At 42.4% G+C, this 16,719-nt stretch overlaps 1 protein-coding gene across 2 annotated transcripts in view; it reads left to right on the top strand.

The window, feature by feature from the left end:
- The window catches only part of WWP1 (WW domain containing E3 ubiquitin protein ligase 1), a 157,707-nt gene that overhangs the window by 125,030 nt on the left and 15,958 nt on the right, over positions 1–16,719 (top strand). For both annotated transcript variants that reach the window (XM_067553523.1, XM_067553522.1), the window contains exon 21: positions 2,667–2,771. In XM_067553523.1, the coding sequence (XP_067409624.1) occupies positions 2,667–2,771 (105 nt within the window). The remainder of the gene's footprint in view (positions 1–2,666; positions 2,772–16,719) is intronic.

The following is a 16,719-nucleotide window of genomic DNA, read 5'->3' as shown; positions in this document are numbered from 1 at the left end:
GATGGGACAGGGTGATGCCATCCTGATTGCTCCATTCTGGCCTTGCCATTTTTGGTTTCCTCTGCTTCTCTGCATGTCAAAACATCCTCCACACCTGCTTCTGACATTCCTGGAACTGCTCACACAACACAATGGCAGACTCAGACACCCTGATCCACAGATGCTTCACCTAACAGCCTGGTTTTTGGATGGACACCTCCACTAGCACCAGAATGTTCGGCGGTACGAGAGGTCCTCTCCAATAGAAGGAAGGACTCCATGAGATGATCCTATTGAGCTGAGTTGGTACGCTTCACCTCCTGGGCCCTACAGAAAGGTCTTGCCTCCAAGGCTGTTGGCATCCTGATGCTCTTGGACTATTTCCTCTATCTGCAAGCATTGGGACTCGCTCTCAATTCCATCAGTGTACACGCAGCAACTATTCACACTTTCCACCCTCTGGTGGAGATTCATTCAGATTTTATCCACCTTTTGAATGCCCAGTTCTGGAAGGGCTTTGTACATAAATACCTGCCCATCCAGCCTGTCGCTTCTCAATAGGACCTCAGTCTAGTCCTTACATCATTAATGAACCTCTAGCTTCCTGCTCCCTTTCTCTTTCCATGAAAGTCATCTTCCTGGTGGCTATCACCTCTGCAAGGAGGATTGGCAAACTGGGAGTCATGATGCCAAACCCCCTTTCACCATGTTTCATAAGGATAAAGTTTCACTGCACTGGCATCCGAAATTTCTACCAAAAGTGGTCTCCAACTTCCACATCAACCAATCTATACATTTGCCAACCTTCTTTCCCAAACCACACACCTCAAATGAGGAATGGCAGCTTCACTCTCTCAATGTCCAGATGATAAAACTCTTCAGGAAATTCTCTTAGACTACTCATTGCCATGGCAGAGAGACTCAAAGGGCAGGCTATCTCCACCCAAAAAATTTTGAAGTGGGTCTCTGCATTGCACTGTAACTATAGGGATGGTCCCCATCAAATGGGATCTGGGGACCAGGTATCAACTGCTGCCACACTCCACGATGTGCCCCTTGCAAACATATGTAAGGTGACCACATGGAGTTCAGTACACGCCTTTTCTTCTCATTATATTCTAGTGCATGATTCTGCAATGGACGCCTCATTTGGTGCAGCGGTTCTCTGTTCCATGGTTCTGTCATCTTCCTCGCACCCTCCTCTTAGCTAGATACTGCTTGTTAACCACCATCAATGGAATACAATAGGGACCATCACTTGAAGAAGAAGGGGAGGTTACTTACCTATAACTGGAGGATCTTCAAGATGTGTGGTTCCTATCTGTTATTGCAATCCCATCCTCCTTCCCTTCTGCTGCGAATCTGGTAGATCTATGGTGGAGAAGGAGCAGAAGTTGCAGTCAGTCCGCCTTGAGTGAAACCACAAGGCAATTCAAGGATGCATGCACGGACCGATGGACACTACTAATTTGAAAAGCTTCCGCTCTGGGCACATGGTGCATGTGCATAATCCTCAGTAGAATACAGATATGGACCCCACATCTCAAAGAACTTCCAGTTACAGGTACATAACCTCCCCATGCACCCCTACCAGAGGTGATACGTAGCAGGGGGCACATGGAAGCACGTTCCCTCCCACCCCAGATGTGCCCTGCCTGGCGTCAGCAGCCTGAGCCACCCCTGTGGCTTTGCACCCGAGTGGCTACCCCACTCACCCCATCTTAGTTACAGCCCTGCCCTGGGGTGGCTTTGGTTGGATCCTGCCCAGCTCTCATCCCACGGTGGCGGCTGCTGCAGCTCCTGTGCTGTGGGGCTGGCTAGTCTCTGCTCTGGGCTGTGGATGTTGCAACCTCTAGGGTTGCAGCGCCACTCAGATTTTGCCCCACCCCCCTGACTGGGCCAAATTTGTGTTAGTGTAGTTGTGACCTGACTCATGGGGTTGCAGTTGCACTCACTCATATTTGGCCTACCTGGATTCCCGTCATCTTGATGGCTGGGAGAAACCTGAGTGGCTCAGGCACCCAAAAGTTCCAGTGCTTGGAGCAGGGAGGAGAGCCCAATCAGCCTTGTGGGACAGGAGCTGCCACGTGACCATTTGAAACATTCTGATGACCCAATTTTGGGTCCCAACCCACAAGTTGAAAAATCCTGCTCTAGCTGATACTGCTGGAAGAGGGTTTTAGTGCAAGGCACCACAAAGTGGTGCAGTATCCCACAAGTGTGAATATTCAGAGTGATCTTGAAGAGCTCTGGTTACAGGTAAGTAACGTTCATTTTTGTCTGGGTAAGGACTTCTGAATTGGGCCCTTATATAGTGCTCATTTCCACAGGCTGATAAGTGCTTCCAGTGAAGTGCTGAACACCTTAAACTTCCATTGGATTTAGTGATAGTATTGTGTGCTGAAAACCTCACAGGATTTGGGCCCTCTATGAGTGTAATCTTCAGAGCAGTTTACAAACAAGAACTAATAAATCCTCACAATGCCCTATGAGGTAAGTAAAGAGTAGAGAAGAGTTGGAACTTGGATTATAATGCAAGAGTTCTTGGTTCTGTGTTCAAACCAAGCGTTTCATATTTTCATCATTGTACAGATGTCTTTCATGTAGAGTACATAATAACTAAAAGTTAGTAAGTGCATCTATAATGATGTGATGGAGCAGCAATCAAATGATCGGTTCCTTTTCAGGTTATGCTCTGTGGCATGCAAGAGGTTGATTTAGCAGACTGGCAAAGGAACACCGTTTATCGTCATTATACAAGAAATAGCAAGCAGATCATATGGTTTTGGCAGGTATGATGCTTATAAAATTTGTATTTTCCTGTTCTCTTTTAGACAAAAGCCATGGAAACAGTTATATTCTGAAAGGTGACCTAATTATTGTTCTGCATAAGAAAAACCTGCTCAAAGCTCTGGCCTTTTTATTATTGTTAGAAGAGGAATAAATATGTTCAGAAACTTTCTTAGTATGCTATTCTGATGTATTAATATCCATTTTAGACTGTTTTACTTCTGGTATGTGCATGAGTTTTTTTAACCCTCTAGTAATTTCTAATTCTCTGCTTTAGACAGTAGTTATAGGAGTGGGTTGAAGGAACATAAGCTGTGTCCAGGCTTCCAGCTATCAGTTCTTCTGGGACTCCCTCCTCTCCCCCGCAGTCCCTGGTGTCAAAAGAGGGACTACTGGTTAATTTTGTAAAGTGTTTGGGGGAATTATCCACTTAGCACATAACTTTTTGTGTTTAATATAATTTTTAAAAACCAAAGAGCTTGTATTTTTAGCATTAGTTATCAGTAGTCTTCATTAAATGTCTACATTTAATAGACCAACATATCTGACACAGTTGCTTCCTCTGTTAAGGGTAGGATAAACTCTGATATTTTTAGATTGTGGTAACTGTTGAAAAATATTGACAGTTTTAATAATGATTGCTGTAAAATTATTTTCAGGTTTGTACCTGTCTTAGAATGTGAATAAAAGAAATATTCTATATTCTCAAATATTTACCCAGAATTCACCCAAAGATAAAAGCAACAGTCACAGCCAATACACTACAATACAATACAACTACATCTGCTATGTAGTATACAATGTTGTCTTAGTGATCTGCTTAAGAATGTTATATTAATGTTAACGGGAAAAGTCAGACATCTCATATCCTTTAAGACTGATTTGAACTAGTTATCCAAGGGCCAGTGATTCATCTGCTATAAATTTGGCAATTTACAAGAAACTTAATTGTTGAAAGATTCCTAGCAAATGGTGAAATAATTGAATGGTAGATTAAAGGAATACCTATCCCATTTCACGCACACAAGAAAAATACCTTTATTTTATCACCCTCCTAACTAATCCCCCTCCTAACTAATAAATGCTTCTTGGGTTGGATTCTGCAGTCTACAAAGGCCATTTTGTATCATGTAAGCCTTAAAGTGACCAGAGAGAGCCCCCAGAGAATTCTCCCTGTGCCAGGGAACTTTCCATCGGGGGGAAGGCTAGTGGAAGTGCTTCTTCCACCATCTTCTACACCAGCACAACCCTATCTTTCCTTCTCTCGTCATAATAGGAGAGAGGAAGCATGTTGGGGCATTCTGTGGACAGGATGAAGGGGCATGGTGGAGTGAAGCTCCTCTACACCTGATTCTTCACTGTTGTAACCTTATATCAGTGGTATCAGAGAAAGCTTCTCCTGTGGAGATCTAACTTATGTCAAAGATTGGTGGCTAAAAATTATGTAGGTGTAACTGCATCACTGCAACCCACCTCTTGATTGCAGTTGAGCTTCACACAGGCAGAGTGGAGAATTGTCACTGTTATGCTTTAGACTTTGACAAGCAGTACGTTTAATTAATATGTGGCCTTCAGCACTACACACATTGAGTGTTTTCATAGTAGAGGCTTTCATAGCTCCAGTAAAAATGGGGGAAGATGTATTGAGGTCCCAGTGGCCAGAAAGGTAAGGAATCTTCTGTCTTTGAACCCTGGGCGGAGAGAACTCTTGGCCTGGATTTTGCAGGCTGATGTTAGAAAAGGGGAGTAGGGGCTGTGTTTCAGGAATGTGGGGGAAGCAGAGCTGTTTAATGAGAGGAAAAAATGGTCAGTAATAAAATAAGAAGTTGGAGTAAAATGAGAGGCAGTTATGAATGGGAAATTGATAGTGGGGGGGGGAGGGGACGAAAAGCATGATCAGCAAAGGAAAATGGTCTGGAAAAGAGGGCAAAGATGAGGAAAAAGTGATTATAAGGGGGTGGGGAATCTAAACAAATAAAAAACAATTTGAGGTTTAACACTAAAGACAAGGAAGGCTAGATCAAAATACAGACAGAATGGAAGAAAAGTATAATATAAGAATAGGGGATAAAGGAAAAACGAAACCAAATAGTAAATTCATTATTTTTTTGAATGTTTGCAGATAAAAGGTTCTGATAAAAGTATTTATGTAAAACACATTCTGTTGATTGCTTTCCTAATTTGGAATTCATGGCCCTGTGACTCAGGAGATACACCCATTAACAGTTCAAAATCTCAGCCTCTGCTTTTTACCTTCTCACCCATCAGAGAAGAGGCTCTGGGATCAGTTGCTAGGCTCAAACTCCTAGGCTTTCCTCACGATGGTAACTCATGCAAAGGAACCCAGGAGATGAAGTCTGTGCCTTATCTGCAAAGTAGGCTTAATGTCCTCTGTAGCAGGATCACCTTCACTGCTGGGAGAGCAGGCAACCATTAAACTTGCAATCCTCACTGTGTCAGCAAGAAGAATGATCAGCTGATACAGGAAGCAGTGCTGTGGCTGGAGTCCAGCCTCCAAAGCTACATTCAGGTAAAGGATGCAGTGGGACTCTTCTTTGTAGACTAGCTGGACCAACCTCTTGGTGGTGAAGCTGCTGACCTGAGCATGAGAAGAAGAATACCACTGGCTTCTGGGCACGCTGCCCCACAATCCCACTAGCATTACACTCTGTCTTTCTATCTTTGAATTAGTGATTATTTTCAAAAACTCATTGAAAAGGGGAGAGATTCCAGAGAACTGGAAGAGGGAAAATATACTGCCAATCCATAAAAAGGAGAATAAGAACAACCCAGGGAATTACAGATCAATGAGCTTAACTTCAGTACCCGGAAAGATAATGGAGCAAATAATCAAGCAATCAGTTTGCAAACACCTAGACGATAATAAGATGATAAGTAACAGCCACCATGGATTTGTCAAGAACAAATCATGTCAAACCAACCTAATAGCTTTCTATGACAACAAGCCTTGTGGATAGGGGAGAAGCAGTAGATGTGGCATGTCTTGACTTTAATAAGGCTTTTGGTACTATCTTGCATGACCTTCTCATAAATAAACAAGGGAAATAAGCCTAGATGGAGCTAAGTGGGTGCATAAATGGTTGGAAAACCATTCCCAGAGAGTAGTTATCAGTGGTTCACAGTCAGTCTGGGAGGGCATATTGTTCAGGATCCCACAGAGATCGGTCCTGAGTTTGGATCTGTTCAATATCTTCATAAATGATTTGGATCAGGGGTGGCCAACCAGTTAGAGATGAAGAGTCAAAAAATAGATGTAGATATCTCAGAGTCACAGGTCTCTTACCCTCTGCCGAAAATTCATGCTCCTGCATCTATTTCCGAAGCAGCTGGTCAATTTCACTTCTCTAACCCTCTGCAGAAAAGGCAGCTGGTCAATTTCACTTACAGTCTCAAAGAGCCGCAAAGACCAAAGAGCTGCATGCAAAGATCCGCTTGCGGCTCACGAGTTGCATTTGTATAAGCAAAGAGCCGCATGCGGCTCGCAAGCCACGGGTTGGCCACCCCTGATTTAGATAATAGCATAGACAATACACACTTCTAAAGTTTGCAGGCAATACCACTCTGGGAGGGATTGCAAGTTCTTTTGAGATAGGATTAAAATTCAAAATGATCTGGACAAACTGGAGAAATGGTGTGAAGTAAATATGATGAAATTCAGTAAGGACAAATGTAGAGTACTCCACTTAAGAAGGACCAATGACTGCTTAGGAAGGAGACTACAGAAAGGGATATTGGGGTTCAAAAGTTAATAATGAGTCAACAGTGTAACACTATTGCAAAAAAAAAAAAAAAAGACATCATTCTAGGATGTATCAGCAGGTATGTTGTAAGCAAGACATGAAAAGTAATTCTTCCACTCTCCTTCATGCTAATAAGGCCTCACCTGGAGTATTGTGTCCAGTTTTGAGCGCTGCATTTCAGGAAAGGTGTGGACAAATTGGAATAAGTCCAGAGGAGAGCAACAAAAATTATTAATGTTCTAGAAAATATGACCTATGAGGAAAGATTAAAAAGATTGTGTTTGTTCAGTCTGGAGAAGAGAAGACTGGGAGGGGGACAATACAGTTTTAAAGTATGTAAAAAGTTGTTACAAGGAGGAGGGTGCAAAATTGTTCTTAATCTCTAAGGATAGGACAAGAAGCAATGGGCTTAAATTGAAACAAAGGAGGTTTTGGTTGGACATTAGGAAAATCTTCTTAACTCTCAGGGTAGTTAAGCCCTGGAGCAAATTGCCTAGGGAGGTCGTGGAATTTCTGTCATTGGAGTTTTTAGACAAACACCTGTCAGGAAAGGTCTAGTGATTACTTAGCTCTGCCTTGAGTACAGGGGACTGGAATACTGTGGTCCCTTTCAGACCTACGCTTGTATGATTTTTCTTCACCACTGATGGTCTCCAATATATTCATTCTCTTCATGATCTCAACACAGCTCTTAGGTAGCGCGCCGAACCACAAAAAATCAACCTACTAGGGGGCTGATCTAGAAGATCCCTCATCCCAAGCTCTTTTAAGAAGTCAGTGGAACTTTTGAACTCTGAAGAAGAGCAGGGCCTTGAAGGAATTGAAGGAATCGTGAGGCTTCTTAGCAATTCTGAGGTGGCGGAATGCCTCCCTGGGAGAGGCCCCTTTTTTGTTCCAGATTAGGCAGTTTTCTACTAAGCACGCTAGCACACTTCAGTCCCAGACTCTTCTGACAACAAAAAGCAGAAGTCTCTATAGACATGGTTATTTAAAGCCAATGAAGGAAAAGGCAATCTTTCCTGTCCAGCAGGACATGAATGAAATTTGCTGACAAATATAAGTAACAGCAATGCACCAAACTCACCCTTCCTGAAGTCATACGTAAGACTTTAAATACTTACAAAGAAATGCCATTGATCTTGAAGTCTTGGCTTCATATTGCCTCTGCTATACCTTTGTCTAGCAGTAGTGGGACAGCAGTGTCCTTTTGGATACAGGTAGAAGAAAGGTATACAGGTATTTTTAGAAAATAAACCATTACTAATTAACTAAATTATTAATAAATGGTGCTCTTCAAAAAGGTAAAATCAAAGTGTTAGATGAAATTGTTATATTCAAAGTTAAGCTGCTTTTGAGCTGTTGAAACTTTTTTATTGGGGGACTTTATAAGAGGGAGGAGTTGAACCTCCACCCACTGTCAGGTTTGATTTTTGTCTTTTTGGACTGCAGTGCAGAAGGAAAACCTATTCTAGCAATGGCAAGCCTGGGTACTCAGGAGTAATTGATTGGTATCAGTCTTTGGGCAAGTCTACAATTCAAAATTAAAACAACGAGGGTTCTGTGGCACTTTAAAGACTAACAAATTTTAATTTTTGTAGCATAAGCTTTCGTGAGACTCAGCTCACTTCATCAGATGCAGAGGTAGAATGATACAGTAAATAGGAAACATAGATATACAAGTGCATAGAGAACAATGGGGAAGGTGGATGAAAGCCCGGTACTTGAGAGCTAATGACAGTCAATGAGTAGGAGGTGAGAATGGGTGAGCAAAGCAATTTACCTCTTGTAATGAGAGAGCCATTCCAAATCTCTGTTTAAACCCAGTTTGAATGTGTCAAGTTTGCAGATCATTTCTAACTCAGCAGCTTCTCTTTGAAGTCTGTTTTTGGAGTTTTTTTGGAGAAGTACGTTGATTTTCAGGTCAGTGACAGTGTGCCCTGGGGGATTAAAGTGTTCTCCCATTGGTTTATGGATGTTATTTTTTATGTCTGATTTGTGTCCATTTATCCTTTTGTGTAGTGATAGTCCAGTTTGGCCAATGTACATTGCAGAGGAGCATTGCTGGCACATGATGGCATATGTGAATGAGCCCCTTATGGTGTGATTGATGTAGTTAGGACCAGTGGTGATGTCACTAGAGTCGATGTGTGGGCAGAGCTGACAACGGGGTTTGTTGCAGGGATAGGTTCCTGGGTTGGATTTTTTGTAGGGTGTATGGTTGCTGGTGAGTATTCGCCTCAGGTTGGGGGACTGCTCAGGCAGTGGGCGACAGACCCATCCTAGCTTACAGACAGCCCCACAGAGATTTGGAATGGCTGTCTCATTACAAGAGGTAAATTGCTTTACTCACCCATTCTCACCTCCTACTCAATGACTGTCATTAGCCCTCAAGTACCTGGCTTTCATCCACCTTCCCCATTGTTCTCTATGCACTTGTATATCTGCGTTTCCTATTTACTGTATCATTCTACCTCTGCATCTGACGAAGTGAGCTGAGTCTCACGAAAGCTTATGCCTACAAAAATTAAAATTTGTTAGTCTTTAAAGTGCCATAGAACTCTCGTTGTTTTTGCTGTATACAGACTAACACGGCTACCCCTCTGGAACTGTTCTAATACAAAATTAAGTCAACTTAAATTATGTTGATGTATAGCCACTGCAATAATAGAATCAGTTTTACATGTCCACACTATGCTCCTTGTGTCAGTGGTGCATGTCCACAACAGGAGTGCTTGCACCAATTTAACTGCCAGTGATGGGGTATTGTGGGACGGTTTTTGAAAGGCACAACAGTCGATTTAAGCAATGTAGTGTCTACACTGACATTGCATCAACTTAACTACATCAGCTTAAGTGCAATGCCTCTCGTGGAGGTGGAGTTTTTAAGTTGGTATAGTGGGTGAGTTACATCAGTGGGAGGTACATTTTAGTGTAGACACTTACAGAGTTAGGTTGATGTAAGGCAGGTTACCCTGTTGGTAGACCAGGGCTTTCTTGCCTCCTGACTAACAATCTAATGGGTAATACAGCTGGGTAGCCTATTACCTAACAACTGGATTTTTCAAAATAAGGAGCATCTTTGCTAGTCTCTCTGATTCTTTATAGGTTTAAAGAAAGCCCCACTTCAGCCTATTCTTCTTGCAGTTGCAGGGGTCATCAGCACATAGGAACATTGGAATTACCATACTCAATCAGCTGTTCACCTAGTCCAGTATCCAGCCTCCAAAAGTGGCCAGGATCAGATGTTTCATTGGAAGGTGCAAGATACCCCAAAATGGAATAATTTGCCCACAGGAGAAGTTTCTTCCTAACCCCAGGCAGTTAGTGTTTGGCTTTTGCCCCAAAGCATGAGAGTTTATATCCATTATATTATTTTATTTATCCTATCTGATGTAGCATGGGATGCTGTCATTGTCCATTGTCGTCATTTTTTTAATCTTACCAAATTCTGGGTCTCAGTGATATTTTGTTAGTGTGTTCCACAGATTAATTGTACTTTGTTTAAAAAAAGACTTTAACCAATTTAAATTTGTTGTATTTCAGTTTCATTGACTGTCCCAATATATAACAAAGAGAGGTGAAGATGAACTCCTGATTAACTTCCCTATATTATTTGTTATTTTGTATACTTCTATCATGGCCTCTCAAAAAACAAAAAAAGTCCTAATCTTTTCAGCCTCTCTTTGTATGGATTTCAGTGCCTCCTATCATATTCTTCGCTCAGCTTTGGACCCCTTTTCATTTGGCTATGTCTTTAACTGAGAAGGGGTGGCCAGAACTGTGTGCGGTATTCAGTGTGAAGTTATACCCACTGATTTTATATAAGAGTATTATAATATTTTCAGTATTATTTTGTATTGCATTCTTTATCTATCCTAACATTTTATTGGCCTTTTTGATCATCACTGTGCACTTATCAAAGATTTTCTTTTACTGAGCTGTTAAAAATGCCCATTGCTTTTTTCTGACTAGTTAGTTAATTTAGAACCCAGCAATGTGTACTAGGAGTTCCAATATGCATTATTTTGCATTTGTCGTCATAGTTTCATATACTATCATGCTGCCAAGTCCACTTAGCTTTGTGTCTCTAGAATTCCTCTCATTTATAATTAGTCTTGATTGACTTAAAAATTTTATTAATATTGCCACTTCACTGTTCATTAGATCGTTAATGTATAAAACATTAGTCCTAGTCTGGATCCTTAGGCATCCCCAGTGTTAATCTACTCCTATGTTGAAAATGAACCATTTTATTCCCGCTTTCATTTTCTGTCTCTTGGTCACTGTCTAATTCATTATAGTAATATTCCACTAACTCCATGGCTACTTAGTTTCTTTGATAGCCCCTTTTGAAGAGCTTTGGCTAAGGCTTTTTGAAAGTCCAAATACACTTTATGTATATTCTCCTTTAATCTGCTATTGTCAAAAAGTTTAGTAGATGACTTTCCTTTACAGAAAATGCATTGACTTATACTAATTATCATGTATATAGAAGTGTTTTTGGTCTTATTAGGAATTGAAATATTCTGCTGTATATTTCTCAAGATCACCATTTGCACATTTAAAAAAAAGATGTGCTACATTCCAGTCTTCCAGAATAAGAAACTAAGTTTAATGAAGTTATGTATTTGTATCAGTTCAGCTACTTCATTCTTAAGGCCCTCTAGAATTTTTGAAGGAATGCCATTCAGTCCTGGTGTGTTTGCTATTTAATGTATCAGTTATTCTTGTTTTGACACCTGTGTCTGACATAGTACCTTACTTTATTTATCCGGAAGAAAAAAGTCTTGAATGAAGACTGATGCAGAGAAATCATTTAGTTTATGTAGGAGGACTTTGGTTTCCTCACCTGCTCCCTATATTCTATTGTAGTCCATCTTGTAGACCAACTGATTCTCTTGTATGTTTTTTTTAACAAAACATGCTTCTGTTCACAAATTCAAAGACCTCGAAGGGCTAGGCCTCCTAGCAACAATCCAAAGTTGTCAGCAAAAGAGGTTGTGACACTAGAAATGAAAGTCTGAATGCTAAAATTATAGGCTGCCAAATTTTCATAATCTGTGAGGCAAAGTTACAAATGACTCTCTCTGGCATCACTTCAGGGTGGTACCAGAAATTCACTTCTTTTGTCCAAGAGATTTTGAATCATCTTCCTTTCCTTCCAAACTCCAGATACAAGATGCCTTGAAACAGGCAGTCCTGACACCTAGTCATCAGACTAATGAGATTAAATTCAGGAAAGAAGAGTCTTTTAGGGATTTACTTTCTGCTGTTCACAGTATGGAAAATAAAAAGAAGCATATATCTCATGTTAAATATCAAATTGCACATTTTGAGCTTCATCGTGAACAGGTATTCCAGATGGAGAGCATCTATTATATCGTTGTTGACTTAAAGGATACAGATCTCATTATCTCCACTGCAGTAGCTCATCTGGTGTTCCTGTCATTCTCACTGAACTCTGTAGGAGGGCCCTATGGCATTTCACTCACTTCATTTTGGTGGAAGTGATTCTACTGTTGCTGAATGATTTCCATCCTGTTATACTTGAAAGATTGACTGGTAAAGGGTTTTTAGTTGCAGAAAGCTACAGTGGCAGTAAGGGACTATGTAGAGCTGTTCTGTCAGCTGGGATTTGCACTGAACTCTGACATAGGCAAATTGATAAATAGTTCATTTGGAAGTCTGCTCAAAAACCTTCAGATGGTGTGTGCCCATGAGAACAGATCTCTGTGTTACTCCAACATATCCACATAGGCTAACCCAACCTCCACAAACCAAACAAAATATTTGTTCAGCTTCTGAAGGTAAAGGCCTTTTTTATCCAAAGAAGCCCTTCACACTTCTGTATTTCCACTTTTGCCAGTAGGACCCCAAAGACCCCCCCCCCTCCCCCCAAGGACAAGCAGTTTCAGGACCATAAGATCCTCATTGGATTTTGTCATATTGCTATGCAGGTGGGAGTCCCAAGTGGGCCTTAGGAATCATTTTAGTATGTGGTCCTGGTTTGCAGAAACAACATAGCTTTCCATGCACTCTGTAAGTCCCCAGGTAAGCCCATTCATTCACTTTCCCTTTATTGGCTTTGTATTAAATTTCCTCCTAGGTATTACTCTGACTCATAGAATGGAGAAAATTGGTGCCTTTTCATCAAATTTCCCTTTTACCTTGTGTAATGGGAATTACCCTCTGTACTGGCTCCCATCTCTGTATCCAGGATAAATGTCAGAACATTTACTTTTCTTCCTTTCCTCCCAATCCTGTTAGAAAAGGAAATGGTCTGCCTCTCTGTAGATGTGGTCAGAAGTTCTGGGGCGTTCTGACACAGATCAGAAGAATTCAGGTCCTGTATTCACTTTATTTCAGGATCCTAAAAGTCACAAGGCTTTTCTGTCTTAGCTAAGTGGATGCGTACATGTGTTACTGAGTTTCTTCATTATCCTTTGAAAATTAAGTTCCTTTCTACATGGATATGCAGAGTGCCTTGGTTCAAAGGGAGTTACAGAACCATTGTTACTGACTAATTGGCAGTCAATTCATACCTTTACTAGAGATTATCATATATATTTCAGTGCTGCTTTGAAGACTGCATTTGTCATTTTGCTGAGTGTAGTGGTCCAAAACCATTTGGCCTTGCTCTTTCATTCTCCCCACAAACTCTCTAGTTGTTGGGTCTTCATTCTACTCACTTCAGATTGCAGTTGTCTGCAAAAAAGAAAATGTCCTTTTAAAATTTTTGGTGGTTCTTCGAGTGCTTGCTCATGTCGATTCCAAGTAGGTGTGTGCGTGCTGCGTACACAATTGCTGGAAGGTTTTTCCCCTAGTGGTATCTGTAGGGTCAGCTCTAGAGCCCTCTGGAGTTGCACCTTCATGGCGCCCTATATAGGCTCTGCTGACCCCCCGCCTCTTCAGTTCCTTCTTATCGCCTGTAACGGTCAGCTGGAATCTATTCTGTCTTGTTCCACAAGTGTCACCTTCGAAGTGGTTATCCACACTGTTACCTGTAAATAGAGTAGTGTTGTTTATTTAGCGTTAGATTAGAGTACTTTGTGGTAGGTAGAGCCCCTTAAAGGATCATCATTCCTTTCTTCCTGGGGTTGGGGCATGCTTTGGTCCCTTGGGTTTAAACCATGCAGGGTTTGCAAGAAGCCCATGCCCAGGAGTGGTCCACACACTGTCTGCCTCAAGTGCCTCGGAAAGACTCACCAGAAGGGATCACTGCAAGATACACAGAGACTTTCATGCTAGAACTATAAAGGTGAGGAGCAAGAGGTTAAAGTTTATCCTCGTGGAGGTGGCCCTCTATCCATCTTTGGGCTCATTAGAACCAATACCCAGCCACGTTGACCTTGGTTCGGAGTGCACTGGCGTCCGTTCGAGATTCGGTGCCAAGGAAGGTTCAAGAGACCCTCAGCAGTGCTATAGGACACCTCAAGGGCACGGCACTGCTCTCATTCCTCTAGTCAGAGGAAGAAGCAGAAGAAAACAGACGGGACGTTCACCAATGCCCAAACCATCAGGTTGTAAGAATGCAAGCGGAGTACGACCCGTGCCAGGCCACTCAGGCACTGCTCCTGCTGCCATGATACTGTTGACTCCAGCCCCTCTCGAGTTCGATACCTAATGAATTCCTTCCCCCCCCCCCCCCCAGCGAATTCAAGGAGGAGGACCTACAACTCCCCTCCACTCCAGAGACTTTTGTGGTGGCCAGGGAGCTCGTCGAGAGCATGGTGCCACCCCCACAAGAAAGAGCATCAGAGGCAGAGTTCCTGGTGCCAAGGAAGCTGTGGTATTTTCTAAGGGGAAGCTCTCAATTATCCCCCATCAACCATTGCCCTGGCATTGAAGGGCACTGCACCTCCCTGGTCTCCGAGAAGTGAGCACACACTTGGATCTAAGGATCCAACTCCAAGGTGGAGTCCTACATCTCCAGCAGAGTTGGCACCAGGACAGAAGGAGGTACAAAACCTTCTCACCCCTTCTCCATGTCGTGGCCACCCCAGTGGCAGGTCCTAATTCACTGGGCCCTTCTGGACATCTTGGGCTTCTCACCAAGCCCGGGGGTCTCATTCAGGACACTCATTTTCACTGGCATCCGGGAGCGGATACCAACATCCCTGGTTGGAGACCATTCGCCCATTTGATGCCAACACCGGCACTGAATATGATGCCGCTCCTGGTACCGAGCCCAACATCGTCAAAGACCAGGTTCGCCTGCTCCCGCACCCAACCTTCCTCCCAAAGGTAATGTTGCAGTTCCATTCAAACCAGGACCTATTTGTTCTGGGTTTTTTTTTACCCCAAACCACACACCAACAGCTGCAAGCAGAAGCTTCATTCACTGAACATTAGGAGGGCGTTGGCTTTCTATATTGAAAGAGTTAAGCCACTTAGGAAAACTTCTCAACTTTTTGTAGCAATAGCGGGTAGGAGGAAGGGTCTCCTGGTCTCATCTCAAAGAATCTCATCATGGATCATGTCATGTATTAAGAGCTGTTATGATCTGGTGAATGTACCAGCCCCACTGCTGACAGCCTACTCCACAAGGGCCCAGGTGTCTTCAACAGCATTCCTAGCTCAAACCCCGATTCAGCACATCTGTAGGGTCACAATGTGGTCATCCATTCACACCTTTGCGGCACATTATGCTATTACTCATCATGTCAGAGACAAGGTGGCAGTTGGTAGGGCAGTGCTGCAATCTGTAGTCTGTTGAAGTCCAGCCCCTCCTTCTGTGAGGTTGCTTAGGAGTCACTTGCTTGGAATCGACATAAGCAAGCACTCGAAGAAGAAAAGACAGTTACTAATCTTCTGTAACTGTTGTTCGAGATGTGTTGCTCATGTCCATTTCTAGACCCACTGCCTACCCCTCTGTTGGAGTCTGCCAGCAAGAAGGAGCTGAAGAGGCAGGAGGTTGGCAGAGCACTATTTAGGGTGCCATGCAGGTGTGACTTCAGGGGGCTGCTCCAGAGCCAACCCTACAGATACCACTGGGGAAGAACCTTCTGGTGATGGTGCACGCAGCATGAACACACCTACTTGGAATGGACATGAGCAACACATCTCGAAGAACAACAATTACAGAAGGTTTAGTAACCATCTTTTATTCCATTTCTGATTACATTAAAATATTGAAAAACTGTAAGACAAAAATGACTTATGAGAAGAGGGTGGTAGGTCTGCTGAGAAGATAGCTGGGCATCTAGAATCTAAGTTATTTTTTGATGGTGATGCTACATGAATCAAAGTGGAGCAGCCCATTAATCTCAGATATGGGGGTCTCCTTCATAGAACTCTTTTCAAGTAAGGAACAAAATGCAGTTAAGTTTAATACAGTCACATTGTATCTATTTTCAGTAACTAACTCTAGAAGACAAATTCAGATGGCATGTTGTTGCATTTTAATTATTTTTTAAACTTACTTAAATATGGTGAAAAAGTGAAGAATTTGAAATGTTTGACAAAGCTAGAATAGTTCTGCTGGGACAAATTTGAATCTGCCTATATAAATTGAGGAAAAAAATGTATTCGGGATAGTTCCTTGTGAGTCCTTTCAGGCCTTAATCACAAACCACACTTGAGGTTTCCTTTTCCACCACACTGTTTTATTGTGTTTTTCAAGCAAGCCACTGCCTGTAGTGCGATTTACAATCCCTCTGCCAGCTCCCCCACTTGCCTCTGGGGAACGGAACAGAACTTGTAGCATTCATTCCTTTCTATCTCTGCCTTTTAGGCTCTCCGCTCTCCCTCTCAGCACTTCCTTCCTCTCAATTTATATGCTCCCAGCTCCTGGTGTTGCCTCCCTCTCAAATTAGCCCTTCAGCTGTAGCTCTGCTCAGTTAATTGGCCTTCCAATTAGGTCCTACTTAACCTATATTGGTGGGGATTTTAAGGGTGCAGTCTTTAAAAACTATAACTATTCTGCCTTGATTGGTATTTAAGATTATCACCACATTTAGGGCTTGTTTTCACTAGAAAGTTTTGTCGACGATAACTACATTGGTGATAAAAAAGCACTATAATAACAGCACTAGTGCTCATCCACAGAGCACTCATATTGTTGCCAAAACGCATCCACACTTGTTGCTGAAATATCGACAGTGAGAGCAGTGCATTGTGGGCAGCTATTCCACCATGCAACTCGGCACCTTCTGCCACTAGGAATTGTGGGATATGGGAGAGGAGCATG

The sequence above is a fragment of the Emydura macquarii genome, unplaced genomic scaffold, assembly GCF_026122565.2.
Source record: "Emydura macquarii macquarii isolate MOO-44397 ecotype Brisbane River unplaced genomic scaffold, CSIRO-AGI_Emac_v2 contig_1477, whole genome shotgun sequence".
Taxonomy (NCBI): Eukaryota; Metazoa; Chordata; order Testudines; family Chelidae; genus Emydura; species Emydura macquarii.
This window is presented reverse-complemented; position numbering and strand designations above follow the sequence as displayed.